The 14,293-nt window shown below is 35.0% G+C and overlaps 1 protein-coding gene across 1 annotated transcript in view; it reads right to left on the bottom strand.

Annotated features, from left to right (window-relative positions):
- BBS9 (Bardet-Biedl syndrome 9) overlaps positions 1-14,293 on the bottom strand; it is a 287,717-nt gene that overhangs the window by 246,741 nt on the left and 26,683 nt on the right. Inside the window, exons 6-9 of the mRNA XM_038164848.1 lie at positions 10,188-10,362; positions 6,367-6,451; positions 4,468-4,651; positions 3,094-3,223 (exon numbers count right to left, since the gene is read on the bottom strand). Coding sequence (XP_038020776.1) covers positions 3,094-3,223; positions 4,468-4,651; positions 6,367-6,451; positions 10,188-10,362 — 574 coding nt within the window. The remainder of the gene's footprint in view (positions 1-3,093; positions 3,224-4,467; positions 4,652-6,366; positions 6,452-10,187; positions 10,363-14,293) is intronic.

Genomic DNA, 14,293 nt, shown 5'->3' with positions numbered 1-14,293 from the left:
GAGTAGGAAATCTTGTCATTCCCCTGTGTAACTTTCCTAGACTTCAGCTGTTTCAGCTGCAGCATATGGACAGTTTCTCTTCAAACCACTCTAGAAAGGTTTGGGAGGGGCTGTTTGTGGATTTGGTGTGGGGATGTTTGGGGGTTTTAATCAACTCAGGCAGAACACCTAAACCATCCTCTTCATGAGTTTCAGCTTCAGTGAGAATGTGTTTGCACAGCCACAACTTGAAGGATAACAACCCAGGGCAGGCAAAAACATAACTGTTCAAGTAGGCTTATTCATGGGAAGATAAATTTGTGCTGACACAAAGATCTAAGCAGTTCAAATTAATTGAAATTGTCAGTGTAAGTGGTTACACTTCTGAAGCAATCCAGGCAGTGTGAAGTACGTAGGAGTCCCCTTGACATTAAAAATATGCCAGAAACAGTAACTAATATACATTAGCAGAACAAGAATATAAACTTCCAACAAAATAAGGGATAAACTTCTATAACAATTACAGGAAGTGAACTTCCAGTTCAGTGACTAGTCACAGAGATATTCAGGAAAAATCCAGAATAAGATAAGCACTCAAAATTTTGCTTACAGTTCATGTTTCTGATCACAAACTTTTGAAGCAAATTTTCAACATCCTGACAGAGAGCATTCAGGTTTTAACAGAAGGCAAAAAAGTGTAATTTAACAGCTTAAAAATACATAACTTTTAGAGTGCAGAAATACCTAAAATATTCTAAGTAACCGCTTCTCCTTGATTCTATTTTTTCTTCCATGTTTCTGAGAATGTGATGAAAATCAAGCAGTTTGTACTGGAACTTAATCTCAAATGTTGTAGTATGTTATTATTTTTTTCTACATACTGGTCTTGCTATAGAGAAATACTGTATTACATGTTATTTTAAGAGGAAAAATCAATTCATAAATAATAAGAAGGGGCATACACTGGAATCACAAACTGCTTTTGTGAGGAAATCACTAGTCCTGCCCCAAGGGATTTACATAAAATAGCTTCTAACAGTGTTTTTCTTATCCAGCAAGCTAGAGTCACACATTAGAACTAGCAGACATTATGCCAAGGGGAAAATACAAATGAACATGCATGAACTGTAGAGACAAATGTTTCAGAATGCTCCACTTACTTTGTAAGTATTTTTGCAATAAAAGTGAAGAAAGTAATTAATTGGCATACATTGTATTTAAGGCACTTCAATCTTTTAGCAGTGTAGGATTAACAACTTTATGCTTATTAAAGTCCTTAATATTATTTATGTTACAGTAGTGCTGTGCTCAGAGGCCCCAGCTAAGACCGAGGTCTCTCTTGTGTACAAGAAAATCATTATCACATTGACTCACAAAGAATTCCCTTTCAAAATACTCAAAAAACCCACCAAAACAAACACACATGCCTTGTTTAAGCCAAATTACTATCTCTGTAGGCTTTACTACAGTTTTTGCTGTGCAGTTCATTTTGTTTTTAATGCCAGAAGGGAGTACAAGCATACTGCATATTTTCCAATAGACAGCTGAAAGCATAGCTCAGAAACACACAGCCCTGCACCTCTCCCTGCCTTTCAGGCCATTGGGGGCAGGCACACAGATGTTCCTTTGCTCATCAGTAGCTGTATAAAAAGGTTTGCATGACTACATTGGTGCCTCTCTACCTGCTAAAGAACACAACCCCAACATTCACAACCCTGGCATTTATAGGTCTGTGGGAATTCTAACTAGCAAATTGAGCTGGGACAGATTTTAGGGTCTCAGATTTCTCCCCAGTATCAAACTGCTGAGTGTTGAAGTTCACAGGGAACAGGCAGAAGCTTCATAAACATTTTAGACACATTATTGAAACAGATGGTTCAATATAATGGATTCCCAAACAAGTAATTGTGTATACAAATGTTAGTGCAATCTGCTATTGTAAACATCAATGGTTTTTTTCAAATTTTTGTAATTCAAATATTTTTTCCATACTTCAAAAGCTGTACTGTCATATCCTACATAATTAACTTCTGGGTTATACTAAGTGGCCCATTGAGACTGTTCATTATTTTTCACTTGTTAAAGACCTGTTTGTTGGATGAAAGCCAGCCCAACTCTCTCCTAAAAAAATTAATTATGATTTTTTTTTAATTTTGTATCTATTAGTAACAAACAAAATACAAACATCCCTCAGATTACTCTGCACAACTCAGTAAAGCTAGTTAAGTCAGATGTTCTATTTCCATTTGTTTGGAGGTAAAATGCTTGACTTATGATCAAATGTTTAGCAATCCAGTGGATGTTGGCCCAGCAGCCACCAGCCTGCTGAGGATCAGATCTACATGACAAGGACACTCCTACTGCATCCCCTATGGTCATAGGCACTGGGCAAGGAGCACCCAGCCCAGCTCTGGGGGCACACAGCACAGGCATAAATTGGATTGTATAAAAACACTGGCTGAATTTTTCTGTGGTTTGCTTATTTCAGTGACAGTCAGCACAAGTTATAAACATGTCCTACCTTCTCTATGCCCAACCCCCAACCAACCACTTTTTCCCTGATCTGTCTCATGCTTCTTTTAGAAAAAGTTTTGGTCTGGTGCAGTGCATCCCTCGACAATTTAAACATTCTTTTATTTCCATAATTTAACACTGGATTTTAATAATCTGTTCTAACAAATCATCTCTGGAATGCATATGCTCTTAAATGCTTAATGAAGAACAGATTTTCAGTGAGTTTCCCTATTTTTCTGTCTCAGGGAAGGACCTTGCCAGATTGCACAACCACACTTTTCATTCTTCAAAAAGAAGCTACTGGGCTGGAGCTATGAGACTCCAGGTTCAAACTTTACTCAAAAACATCAGAAAACCTAAAGCACAATAGAGCAATCCTAGTATTGTTCTAGTATACATAAAGCATCATAAAGTTACCCCAGGTCACGCACTCATTAATAAAATGAACATTTTACAAAACAAAGGAAAAAAACTTAAAATTTTCCCTTTAAAAGTTACCTTATTTGTTACATACCTCAGAACTGTTTGTTAGGATCTACATGAAGTTTATACAACCAGAGATTAATCTAAGTAAAAAGTAAACTTTAACAAGCTACTTACTGAAAATTCGCTACTTTTACCGATACAGGAATGCAGGGAAGTTGAGTGGCCCATTTCAGCGTAACATCTTGATAAACATTCAACATTTTATTGTGGTTTGCAATTAAAGTGTTTATTGTTCCTTCTCGCACTATTCAAAGATAAAAAAAACAATTTTAGGATGCAAGATTTTTCAAAAGACAGTATTTTCTTTATAGTTCTGTTTTATTTTATTTCTAATCCATTAGTTGTTATAAATTAATTCAGTATAAAGCATCAAAAGTTAGGAAAGTTACATTGACACAACCAAGGACATATGTGATTAATTATGGATACTAATTTCAGTTGCATATTCCATAATTCATGCCATAACTTTCTAGGTTCTGGCCAGCCATGTTTGGTAATTTAAAACATGAAAAAGACTCATAATGGCCATGTTGACATGCCAGTATAGATATGGCAAAATATACATTGATTAAATATCTGTTACTTACACAATTCACTAATTCTTTAACTTGTGAATACCAATTAAATGTGTATGCATTTATAGGGTTTATTTATCAAATCAGATAGTATAAAACGTGAAGATTCCTAAGATCAAATATCTAAAAATTAAAATTGTATTTTCCTGTTTATTCTCCTTTTCCTGTTCAAAAGGAGACATACTGTCAAAAATTTGTCAGATAGTTTTTGAAACATTAAAAGAGAATAGGTATTAATAGTCTATCATTCTAACCAAATATCTAACCAGGTTGTTTCCACCAATGTAATAACAATAAACTTTGATATTTTTAAGAATCTGTAAATATCAGAAGGTCATAAATCAAAAGGTCATAAATCCTCAAACACTAGTCTACTCTTCAAAAGACTGTCATTCTTCTGTGTTTGTTGCTTTGATAGCTGGGCACCAGACAAGTATCTTCATTTAGTGATAAGAAAATATTAAGACTCTAAAAATTATGGCACTTCACAAAAAGTAACATTTGAAAATAAACCTGCCTTGTTCAAAAAGAGAGCTCCAAATTCTATGATTCTACAGACCATAGACTCACAGAATCACAGAATGGCTTGGGTTAGAACAGACCTTAAAAGATCATCTAGTCCCAGCTCCCACTAACATGGGCAGGGACATCTCCCATTAGAGCAGGTCACTCAAGGCCTTATCCAACCTGGCTTTCAATACTGGACCATTTGGGCAACCTGTTCCAGTGTCACACCACCCTCAAAATTTCTTCATAATATCTAACCTAAATGCCATGGGCACAGATACCTTCCGCCAGAGCAGGTTGCACAATGCCCCAACCTGCTTATTCAGAAAAATGTATTTATTCAGTGGTTAAAAAAAAAATTTAAAAAAAAGTAACCAAGCTAAAGTAAAATTTTCCTTTTACAAACCTGAACAGTAAGGAATGAAGCAACTTGGACTGTAATCAAGCTTCTTCATGAATCGTATTTGCCCATTATCCTTTAGGCAAAAGAAGTTTCTCTCACCAAGCACAAAAACAGAAGAAACTCCTTGATTAAATGAGACAACGCATATATCCAGTGCTTGCTCTCCGATGTTTAAAACCCAATCCACCTTCAAAGGAAAAATCATGGTCCAGAAATCAAATGACAACTGCATATTAAAGACAAAGCTTTGAGAAGGCTCAGAACTAATCAAATTACATATCATTAACATAGATAGAAAAGCAAAATCAAAGTCTTTCTCTGGATAAGAATTATCCTCTTATTCTGAGGGCAGTCAGTAACTTTCCTTAATGTGACTCAAGCAGCAAAAACATCTTAATAGTCATGAACTGTTCGCTGTGCAGTTCAGTTTAGTACATTTAGAATTTAATATACACATCTCATTCAAAATGGAAATGCTTTATACTTTTACTAATCAATCTAAGAATAGATATTTAGAATCATTTTCATCTGCCCCTATACATATTCTTGGTTATTAAGGACAAGGATAGAGAGCAAAAGGTGACAACTGATTCTACCAAAATATGTAAATGGAAAACTAGACAAATGTTTCAGGTATGCAAGCCAATATTTATGCTTGCAGTCACTCATGTACATGCTTTAATCTGGAGAATGTTGGTTTATGTCACAGTTTGTTTACTTCTCCAACTATGTACATTGATATAACAAACAACTACTTAGAAATCCTGCCTCACCTGTCTTTAAACAATACCACTGCTTATTGACACATTTAATTGGTTTGCTTCTTCAGCTCCTCTGAGAAATTTCAACTAAACACACATGCTAAAAATGCTTTCAACTTTTGCCCAGCTTAAACAGAAATTTAGAATTTTGAAGTAAAAATATATCAAAGTTCAAGTGTCAGCACTTCCTGTAAGAAGAACATCAATTATTTTACTTAAAGAGCATAGAATGTGTCAGCAAATATCCTGCCATATCTGATATATGAAACAGAAAGTGCCATCTTAAAAGTTAAAGGGAAAAACCCAGCCTATTACATTTGTTTCCAAGCATGCTTCACGTTTTAAATTTTAAAAACACTGTTTCATTTGCAGTATATCTGATGAAGTCTCCAAGTTTTTTATTTATAAATTGCCTTCTCCTATTTCTACAGATAGGATTCAGCCTACGTGTATTTGAAAAATTCTACAATTAGTCAGTGGAAGAAAGATGCTCTCACAATATTTTACTGTTGTACCTGAAATATGATGACTCTAGCATTTTATATATGCAGTATATTTAGCAGACAAGCAACTCTACTGCAGGACCACAAAACATTAAATTCTCTTCATCTTACAGAGAGGGAGCTCAAGTATTAAACAAATTAGTGACAGGGATTTCCAGAAGACTATTGAATCCACAGATTCTTGACAAAGAGTTCAGGACACTATTTATGGAAACATTTCACTGAGAATGCCTCTCTAAGTACAAAGGATTCCCCAAGGAGAATGAGATTCATTTTCTACAATACAAAGGCACAATCAGACTTCATTTAAAAACATGATCAATAATTCAGGTGTGCCTATTTATCTATTTTACTACAGTGTAGGTTTTGCATTACAAAGATTGCCCTGGAAATAGTTATTTCTGCTGCAGTTGTTTTTCTTTTCTCATTAGAACAACAGCAAGTTTTAAGGCCCAGCCTAAAACAACTGAGGCCCAAAGAAACCTTAATAGAAATCCACTGGAGTCTTTCCATTGCCTTTAGCAGCACTTGGATGAGGTCCTTTGTCAGCAGACAATGTTTCCATTTGTTACTTAGCATCATCCATTTCAATATGTGAGCAGTGTCCATACAGGGTATGTAAAATAAACGGGTTTTACCACAAGCCTTTTTCCAGAACTGAGTTTTCGCTGTTCTGTGTCATGTCTCTCATCAGCATCTGTCGCAAATGCCAGCACTTGGTATCTGTTACAGGCAGTTTAAAAAAAATTTTTTTTAATTGTATCTTTGCAGTTACTTTCTACATTAAGTAAAAAATAAAATATAATTATCATGAGCATACATACATAGTAAAATCACAGCCTAAGAGGATGGTTAGAAAGGCTACTGCAACATGTCTACCATCAGCAAGGATGTTAAGACTAGTATCAGTGTAGGGTAGCAGCTAAATGTAAAGGTAGAAACTAAAACAAGCATTTCTATTCAGATTTTATGTGGAGTTAAAATAAATTCAACAGTCTAAATATTAGTAGATAGAAGTACAGACCACAAAGTTCAAAGAAACAAATTATCAAATGGTGAAATAGGAATTCTAATTTAAAAATTACTTTTTCTTGCTCTTATTAAGCTTTCAAAAAACTTCTAAACCACTCAAAAATACAGTCTGCTTTATCTTATAGTGAAACTTACAAGCACCTCCATTAAGTAAACTGAAGTGGCTCCAATCTAAGAGACCACAGTAAACTGAAATCAGTAGGTGGCACATTTAGCAAAAGTTGAAAGGTTTGGGGCATTTTATTAATTTAACTGCCAACTAACCATGCTAAGAAAAATTGGCAATGAACACATTTGAACAAACAACATCAACTGCCATAAAAGCTCTGCACATGTATCTGTCCTCTTCACAACTATGTAAAGTTGGGTGTTCAAACTGCATCCTCATTGATTCTTCTATAACTGTTTCCTGACTTTGTGCTGCTATCCTAACTCACTGATCTACCCCATTTCCTGTGTATGCACATAGATAATCTGTGGAATACTGAAGGTTTCTACATAAGTGAAATAAGCAATAGAATATGACCCAACTTAAACTTATCCAAAAAGACAGTATTTAATTCTTCAAGTCATGGAGTACCTTCAACTCCTAAGCTTAAAGCAACACAATTCTGAATGTTTCAATTCAATCTAAAATAGTAGTTCATATTTTTCTTCATTGTCAAAGTTGGAGATTTAAAATGATGACAAACAATATTCTTCATATTTCATGCATGTATTGTGGTGCAGCAAAAGGACAAGGTGTAACGGCCATATATTAAAATACAAGAAGTTCCACCTCAACATGAGGAAAAACTTCTTTACATTGAGGGAGGCAGAGCAGCAGAACAGACTGACCAGGGAGTCATGGAGTCTCCCTCTCTGGAGACAGTCATAGCCTAACTGGATATTCCTGTGTCACCTGCTCAAGGTGACACTGTCTTGGCAGGGGGCTTGCACTAGATGATCTCCAGAGGTCCCTTCCAAACCTAACTATCCAGTGATTTTCTGCTTGCTACTGAAGGATTTTCGTTTCTAAAATTGTTTTACTTACAAAGGTAAACTATGTACTTGGATTAAGAAATCTAATTGTTCAATGTGAATGCTATGACCTATTTAATAATACTGAGAGAGCTGCTTTTAGTACAACTAGGATGTATTTAACTATCCCCTGTATGAATGAATTTACTTCCCTTTTTCAGTTTAACACATTTTTAAGAGAAGTTGCAGATTCACAGAATCCCTGAATAAGTTGAGTTGGAAAGGAGCCAGAAGGATTCTGACGTAAAAAAAAATTTCTCTTCACTATATTTTACTGATAGCCTAGGAAAGCACAATAGCATTTTAATAACTAATCAGAGACCTAATACACATGTTTCAAATCAAGCTCACACAAACAGCAGTACATACTGATATTTAAGTACCAGCTACCTACATACAGTCTTTAAAGAAAAAAAACTCAAGCCACAGAAGACTAATGCAAATTTTCAATTCCGCTATCACATCAAGCATATAATAGGCATTTTGCTTTTAGATCTTGAAAGAATTCAGGATCAACAACGTAAAAATTGCTATCAAATGAAGCCATTGGTCTGTAAGAGCTATAAGAAGATGGATAATTTGAAGTTTGGCAACTTGTTCTGTTAAAAGCACTGGATAGAACTGTTGTATTTTTTTATTCAATACCATAGAAATAACCTCTTCTCTCCTTAGTAAATCTGTTTCCTTCATTTCAAAAGGATTACTTAACTCTGTTCTAATGTCCTAATATTTCAGACACACACTAGAGATTAGTTCCATTAGTGTCTTAACATTTGACACTAAAGACCAATAACCAAGTGAAAAATTCCTTTACAACTATATCCCTACAGTAGGGATGGCACACCTTTGATTTAGTAACAGACTGATGAATAATTGCAGCCACGTCGTTTGTAAAGGTCAAGAATCTGAACAAAATTTAAACATGTGAAATGTTCGTTTTAAAGGAAAAAATGTTTATTTATTTCTTGACAACATTAAGAGATTATACTATAATTTTATTCTAATATTGTATTAGAATTTAAATTCTAAATTCTTAGGAAAACTATGAATTTTCTATTAAATTAATTTTACTTTCAACACTTATATCTTGTCCAGTTTTAAGAAAACAATACATGATACCTATAATCTGATTAATCTTTAGCAGCAAAATAAAAAGAATATTGCTTGAGAACTGTAGGTGACAGAACAGGGTAGTGTGACAAAGCATTGTGTTTAACTAACACTCCCTGGATTAGATTGCCACAGTATTATTTATCAAAAGGGGCATTCTTATTTTCTTTAATATGTATGATTACCTCTGAAAAACATTTTTAAGGTACTTGCCTATTCCTTCAGCCTCATGAGATTCCTCTGAATGGCTGCCCTATCTAACCCTTTTATATGAGCCACTTGCAAAAATTTGACACTGTCCTTGAATTTCAGGACGTGCATTGTCCTTCTGTGCAGGATGATGTTAAAAAATACTGGCTCCAGTATCATCATTCATCTTTGACTGCTGGTTAGAACTGTGAACAACTATTGCTCTGTAAGACTGACAAGCTCTGACAATTTTTCCTCCATTTTAGGGGGTGTGGATTTTTGTCATCACAGGTAGTAGCTCTGCCCCAAACACCACCCTACCCCAATTTACTGCTAGGGACAGAGATTCTATAACTCTAACATTAGTCCTCTGTGAGAAGAAGGGTCTGCAACAGGGAAACCACTTATTTGAGAAAGACTTCACGGCAGACATCCACCTCAATGTCCCACTGCTCAAGCAGCCATCTGATTCTAAACACATGGATACTTGATAAACTCTCAACATGATGGTTGCATCAAGAGCCCAATGGATTCAAGCTGCTCTTCCACAGTAAACACAAATGCTCCGTTGCCTGTCCATCAAAATTTTGCAAATTCTCTTTCTTATTCTCTATTAGATTTATGTCTGGTTGGCATTATAATACATAGACCCTCTGCTTGGAGGAAATGGAAATGTCTAGTGCAGTCTTCATTTCCCATATTGTTCAATTTTTCTAAATGTTGAACCCATAAACTTAATATGGTCACAAGCTAAAACAGCTCACAACAGTTTCATCCATGTTCCAGTGCTGAAAGGGAAGACTAGACTGAACTGAAGCAAGGAAAAAACCTGGCACTTGGGAGCAATAGAGCCTTGATAAACTCGTAGACTTAGTACCTTTATAAAAATAAAACAGGACCATAAAGTCCTCAGGACTCACAGCACACTTTCTTCTATGACTGTACTGAGACAGTCATCGCTTAGCAATATATAACATCTTTCCTGCAACTGCTTGCTTTCGGATACTCCACCAAAGGCATTAAAAATTAAACAAGATTACTTTCAATGTGTTTTCCTAGTAAATGATACCACTGAAGTACACTATAATTACTGAACATAAACACATACTTGTAACTCTCAACCTGCTGACAAGAAGACACTGTAATGAAGGAGTCTGTGCGAGAGCTGTAAGCCAAAGGACCAGGCAGAAGAAAACCAGGTAAAAACCGGCCAAAAGCATAACTTTCTTGTTCAAACAACATGAGCATCCCATCCATGGACTGTATGCAAATCAAATCTCGACCTAAGGGAAGCAACAGAAAGAAACACAAAGGAAACATAGCAATCTTATTTGTGTTGTTTTAATACTAAAACCATCAGTAAATTAAAATTGTACTCATAAGTAATCCTAATAAAAGTAAATTTTCATTTATGGCGTTGTTTACTATGAGGAAAAACACTAAATATTCCAACCTCGATAAAAGCTTACTTTCTAAATAAACAAACTAGATTGTGGGGGGATAACATTCAGAATACATTAAGAAAAAAAAAGCAGCAAATACTTTATTTCAAAACAAATTCCTAAGGATATAACTATTACAATTTCAGTTTAAATAAATGTTTCAATATTCCCAAAACACCAAATTATTCTGGTTCCTAAATGCTTCCATACCTTACAAGCAGTCATAACAACTGTGGTTTAAAATAACCAATTCTATTCTTTCAAGTCTACTTAAGCAACATAACAAAAAGTCCCACAAATATGTATTGTTGTGAAAATAATACAATGGTAATGTCTTCCATGTTTTACATTCACATTTTCTGTCTTTAAGGAAAGAAAAAACAAAAAACGAAGTCCAACTCTGTATTACCAACAAGTCTAAAAAATATCTAATAAAAAAAATGCAGCTTGAAGTAAATTACTGCAAGCCTCATGCATTATTCAGCAGCCATAAGACACAACACATGGCTTGTCATGCCTCAAATACACCAATCTAAATTCAAAGTCTCATTGGGAAGATTTCTTAGATCAGAAGCTGATTATGCAGTTTGGACTTCATATGCAAGGGTAACAATTCGTACAAACAGTATTTTTTAGGCATTCTAAGAGAGTTATACCATTAGGACTAACACTTTCTGAAGCTGATAGATGCATCTCTCCTGAATTCATAGATTAGCTCTTACCTTGCAAACACTACATGAAATATTCATATGTCTATTGTCTATTCAAATGTAATTCAAAATGTCTATTCACCTCAATTAAAATACTCTATTTTGTCTAAGGAATGATTCTTGTATGCATGAACAACCCAAATAAATTGTCTGTTCACCAAGTTCTACCCTCAATCCTTTAATAAGTTTCCTAACATAGGAAGGTGAAGCAAAACAAAAATAGACTAAAACTTCATTCTTACAGTTCCAAAAAGGTAACAAAAATCAAAGAAATATTCAATATCTGAAATACAACAAATCTACAGTGCAAAACATTGTTCATTTCCACTGTGATTCTTCATAGAAACTTTAACTACTTAAAAATAGTGTAAAAGGCCAGAAATTACATTGTGTTACTTGTCCTTGTGATTGAAATACACAATAAAAATTAAGCTCAGGGTAAAAAACAGGGAAAAAAAAAAAAAGAAGATAAAGCACCGGAGTCCTTCCCACTTCCTTCCTCTATTTTTTAGATTTTCACATTTTCTGAAAATCCTTTTGTTCCAGGTTCTGCATATAATTCATAACACATCATAAACCCTGTTACAAATAACAAACACGTGATAAGAAGGACATTTGAAAGTCAACATTTGGTTGAGGCAAAGTTGAATTTTTCGGTCTTTAGTGAAAAGACGAGCAAGACAGACTCTTCTCTGTGGCATCCACTTACAGGACTAAAGTAAACAGTAACAAACTGCATCACATGAAATTCTATCTGAACATAGGTTGGAGAGGGTTTTGTTGGGTTTGTGTTTGGGTTTTTTTGTCTTTTGTTTTGTTTTGGGCTTTTTGATTGTTTTGGTGTTGCTGTTTTGGTTTTTTACTGTGAAGGTCATCAAACACTACAGCCCATTTTCCAGAAAGGTTGAAACTCTTCTCCCATAGACATACGGAAAATACAACAGAACACAGCCCTGAGTAACTTCTAGCCAAAGCTGCTCAGGAACTGGGATTGGACTAGATGATGTCAAAAGAAGAATCATTCAAATCAGACATTCAAAGAAGTCATTCTGTCTTTATCTCTGAACTACTCCAAGACATGTACACTAGATTTCTGTTCCACTAAGCTGTGAAATTTCAGAGGATTTAATCTTATCACATGCTTCTGATCAGACAAGACTAGGAACCAGCAGGGAAAACTGAGCAATTTTGTACTGGTATGCCATCAAGGTAATGATACCCAGCTTCTACTTCCCAACAGCTGCTGACATTGTTATCACACTGCTGATGCAGTCTAGAAAGGGTATGAGTGAGCCAGCTGTATAAAATAATTATTAACCTATAAAAGTTCCCTCAGAAACTAGTACAAACACTGATATCTAGTAAAAGGTGCTAGCCCACTGGTTGCCACCACACTCTCTCAGATATGGTTATTTTGAAGTATAGTCACTGGCTACTACAAATAACTAGTGGCATTTTTGTTTGACGCGCAAGAAAACAGTGCTTCATAACCCAGGTGTCTGCGTGACCACAGCCCTTCTACCTCTAATACCTCAAAATCACATATGTTCACATTCAGCATCAGGCACACTGTGAACCATCTCACCACTTTTCAGTAGCCAACTGTTTAGTTCCACTTCTATTTCACACCTTTCTCAAGAATGCAACCCTGTAAGTCTGGGTATAGAGAATCTTCAAATCCCCTTCCAAAGTCTCCCATGAATTCTCCTTCCATCAGTAGTGTGCTACAAAGGAAATCTGCAGCTGTCTGACAGCCCTATTTCCTGAAAGTTAACTTTCAACATCTAACTTCAGAAGAATTCCCTGGCACCTGTAACCTGAAGACAAATGGATTACAGATAGCAGCTTGACATTTTTCTTTTGAAGGGCACAGTGGTAGAACACTAGTTGTACTTTGGGGGTTTTAAGGCTGACTGTTTCTCATCTTTTCTTACACAGAAAGATATAAAGTCAGGGGAAAAAAAACAAGAATGAAAAATTAAAACTGTAAATAAAACAATTTAAGTCACAGAAAAAAAAATCTAATGTTATGCATGTTTAATTTTTTTACCAAATTGCTATTACATTTTGAACAGTTCTAAACATTGTTTGATATAGATCAAAAGTAAAAGACATTAATTGCAAAATGAATGCCCTTAGTACCACAGAAATCTGATCTATTTTGTAATATAATTAGATTTCAGGTATTCCTGGTTAAATAGATAGTAGTAAGAAAACTGTCTCTTAGAAAACTGCTGACCAAAATCTTTAGGGTTTAAGCTTGTCTAAAATATACAGTTAACAACAATTAAGTTGGTAATTTCTACTCTTCTGATGAAAACTATAGCAGATACAATTGATAGTGATAATCTAGTAGACATATTACAAGTCAAATAAAAGAAAAAAGTAAAAGTCATTACAAAACGTTGAGGTTACTGCTTAAGTAACAAACAGTGATAGCTTCTGCTCTCCTCTATATTATAATCAATCTTCTTACCAATTCCATAACATCATGAAAGTGATGAAGCGAAGCACTACAGCACTTCCTGCAAAATATATGAAGCTACATGTCTCGCGAAACATGGAAGCATTTATCTTTAGTGTGCATAATCAAAATCACACACAAATATCATTGTTAAAATCTCTCCTGTTTACACAGTAGTGACACCATTGAATTTGACATGACATAATATGACAAGTTCTTTAGAGCAGTGATCTGCAAACACACTGTAGTGCTGAACTGTACTGTCTAAAGAAACAGGCACAAGACTGAATCAGCAACCACTCTTTTGGCTTTTAAAAACACAGCAGCACTTGTTAATATACTCACCACTTTGTTTATCATAATTGTGTTGTTCCTACTCTCTAGTTTTCAAATTTGGATTTTAACTAGCTGGTACTAGTGCTTCAAAATCCAGTTATCCAAACTATTACACGTAAAGCATAATTAAAGAATATTCAATTGTGTATGAACTCTTATTTCCCACTTTTCATAGGTCAACTTATTTCCTTCACCCATTTGTTTTTAATGTGTGTCTAGGGAATGGAGTCGTTACGTTTCACTTTGAGAAATGCAGTCCTCC

Source organism: Motacilla alba, chromosome 2 (genome assembly GCF_015832195.1).
Source record: "Motacilla alba alba isolate MOTALB_02 chromosome 2, Motacilla_alba_V1.0_pri, whole genome shotgun sequence".
Lineage (NCBI taxonomy): Eukaryota > Metazoa > Chordata > Aves > Passeriformes > Motacillidae > Motacilla > Motacilla alba.
The sequence above is the reverse complement of the archived record's forward strand: the minus strand, read 5'-3'. Positions and strand labels throughout refer to the sequence as shown.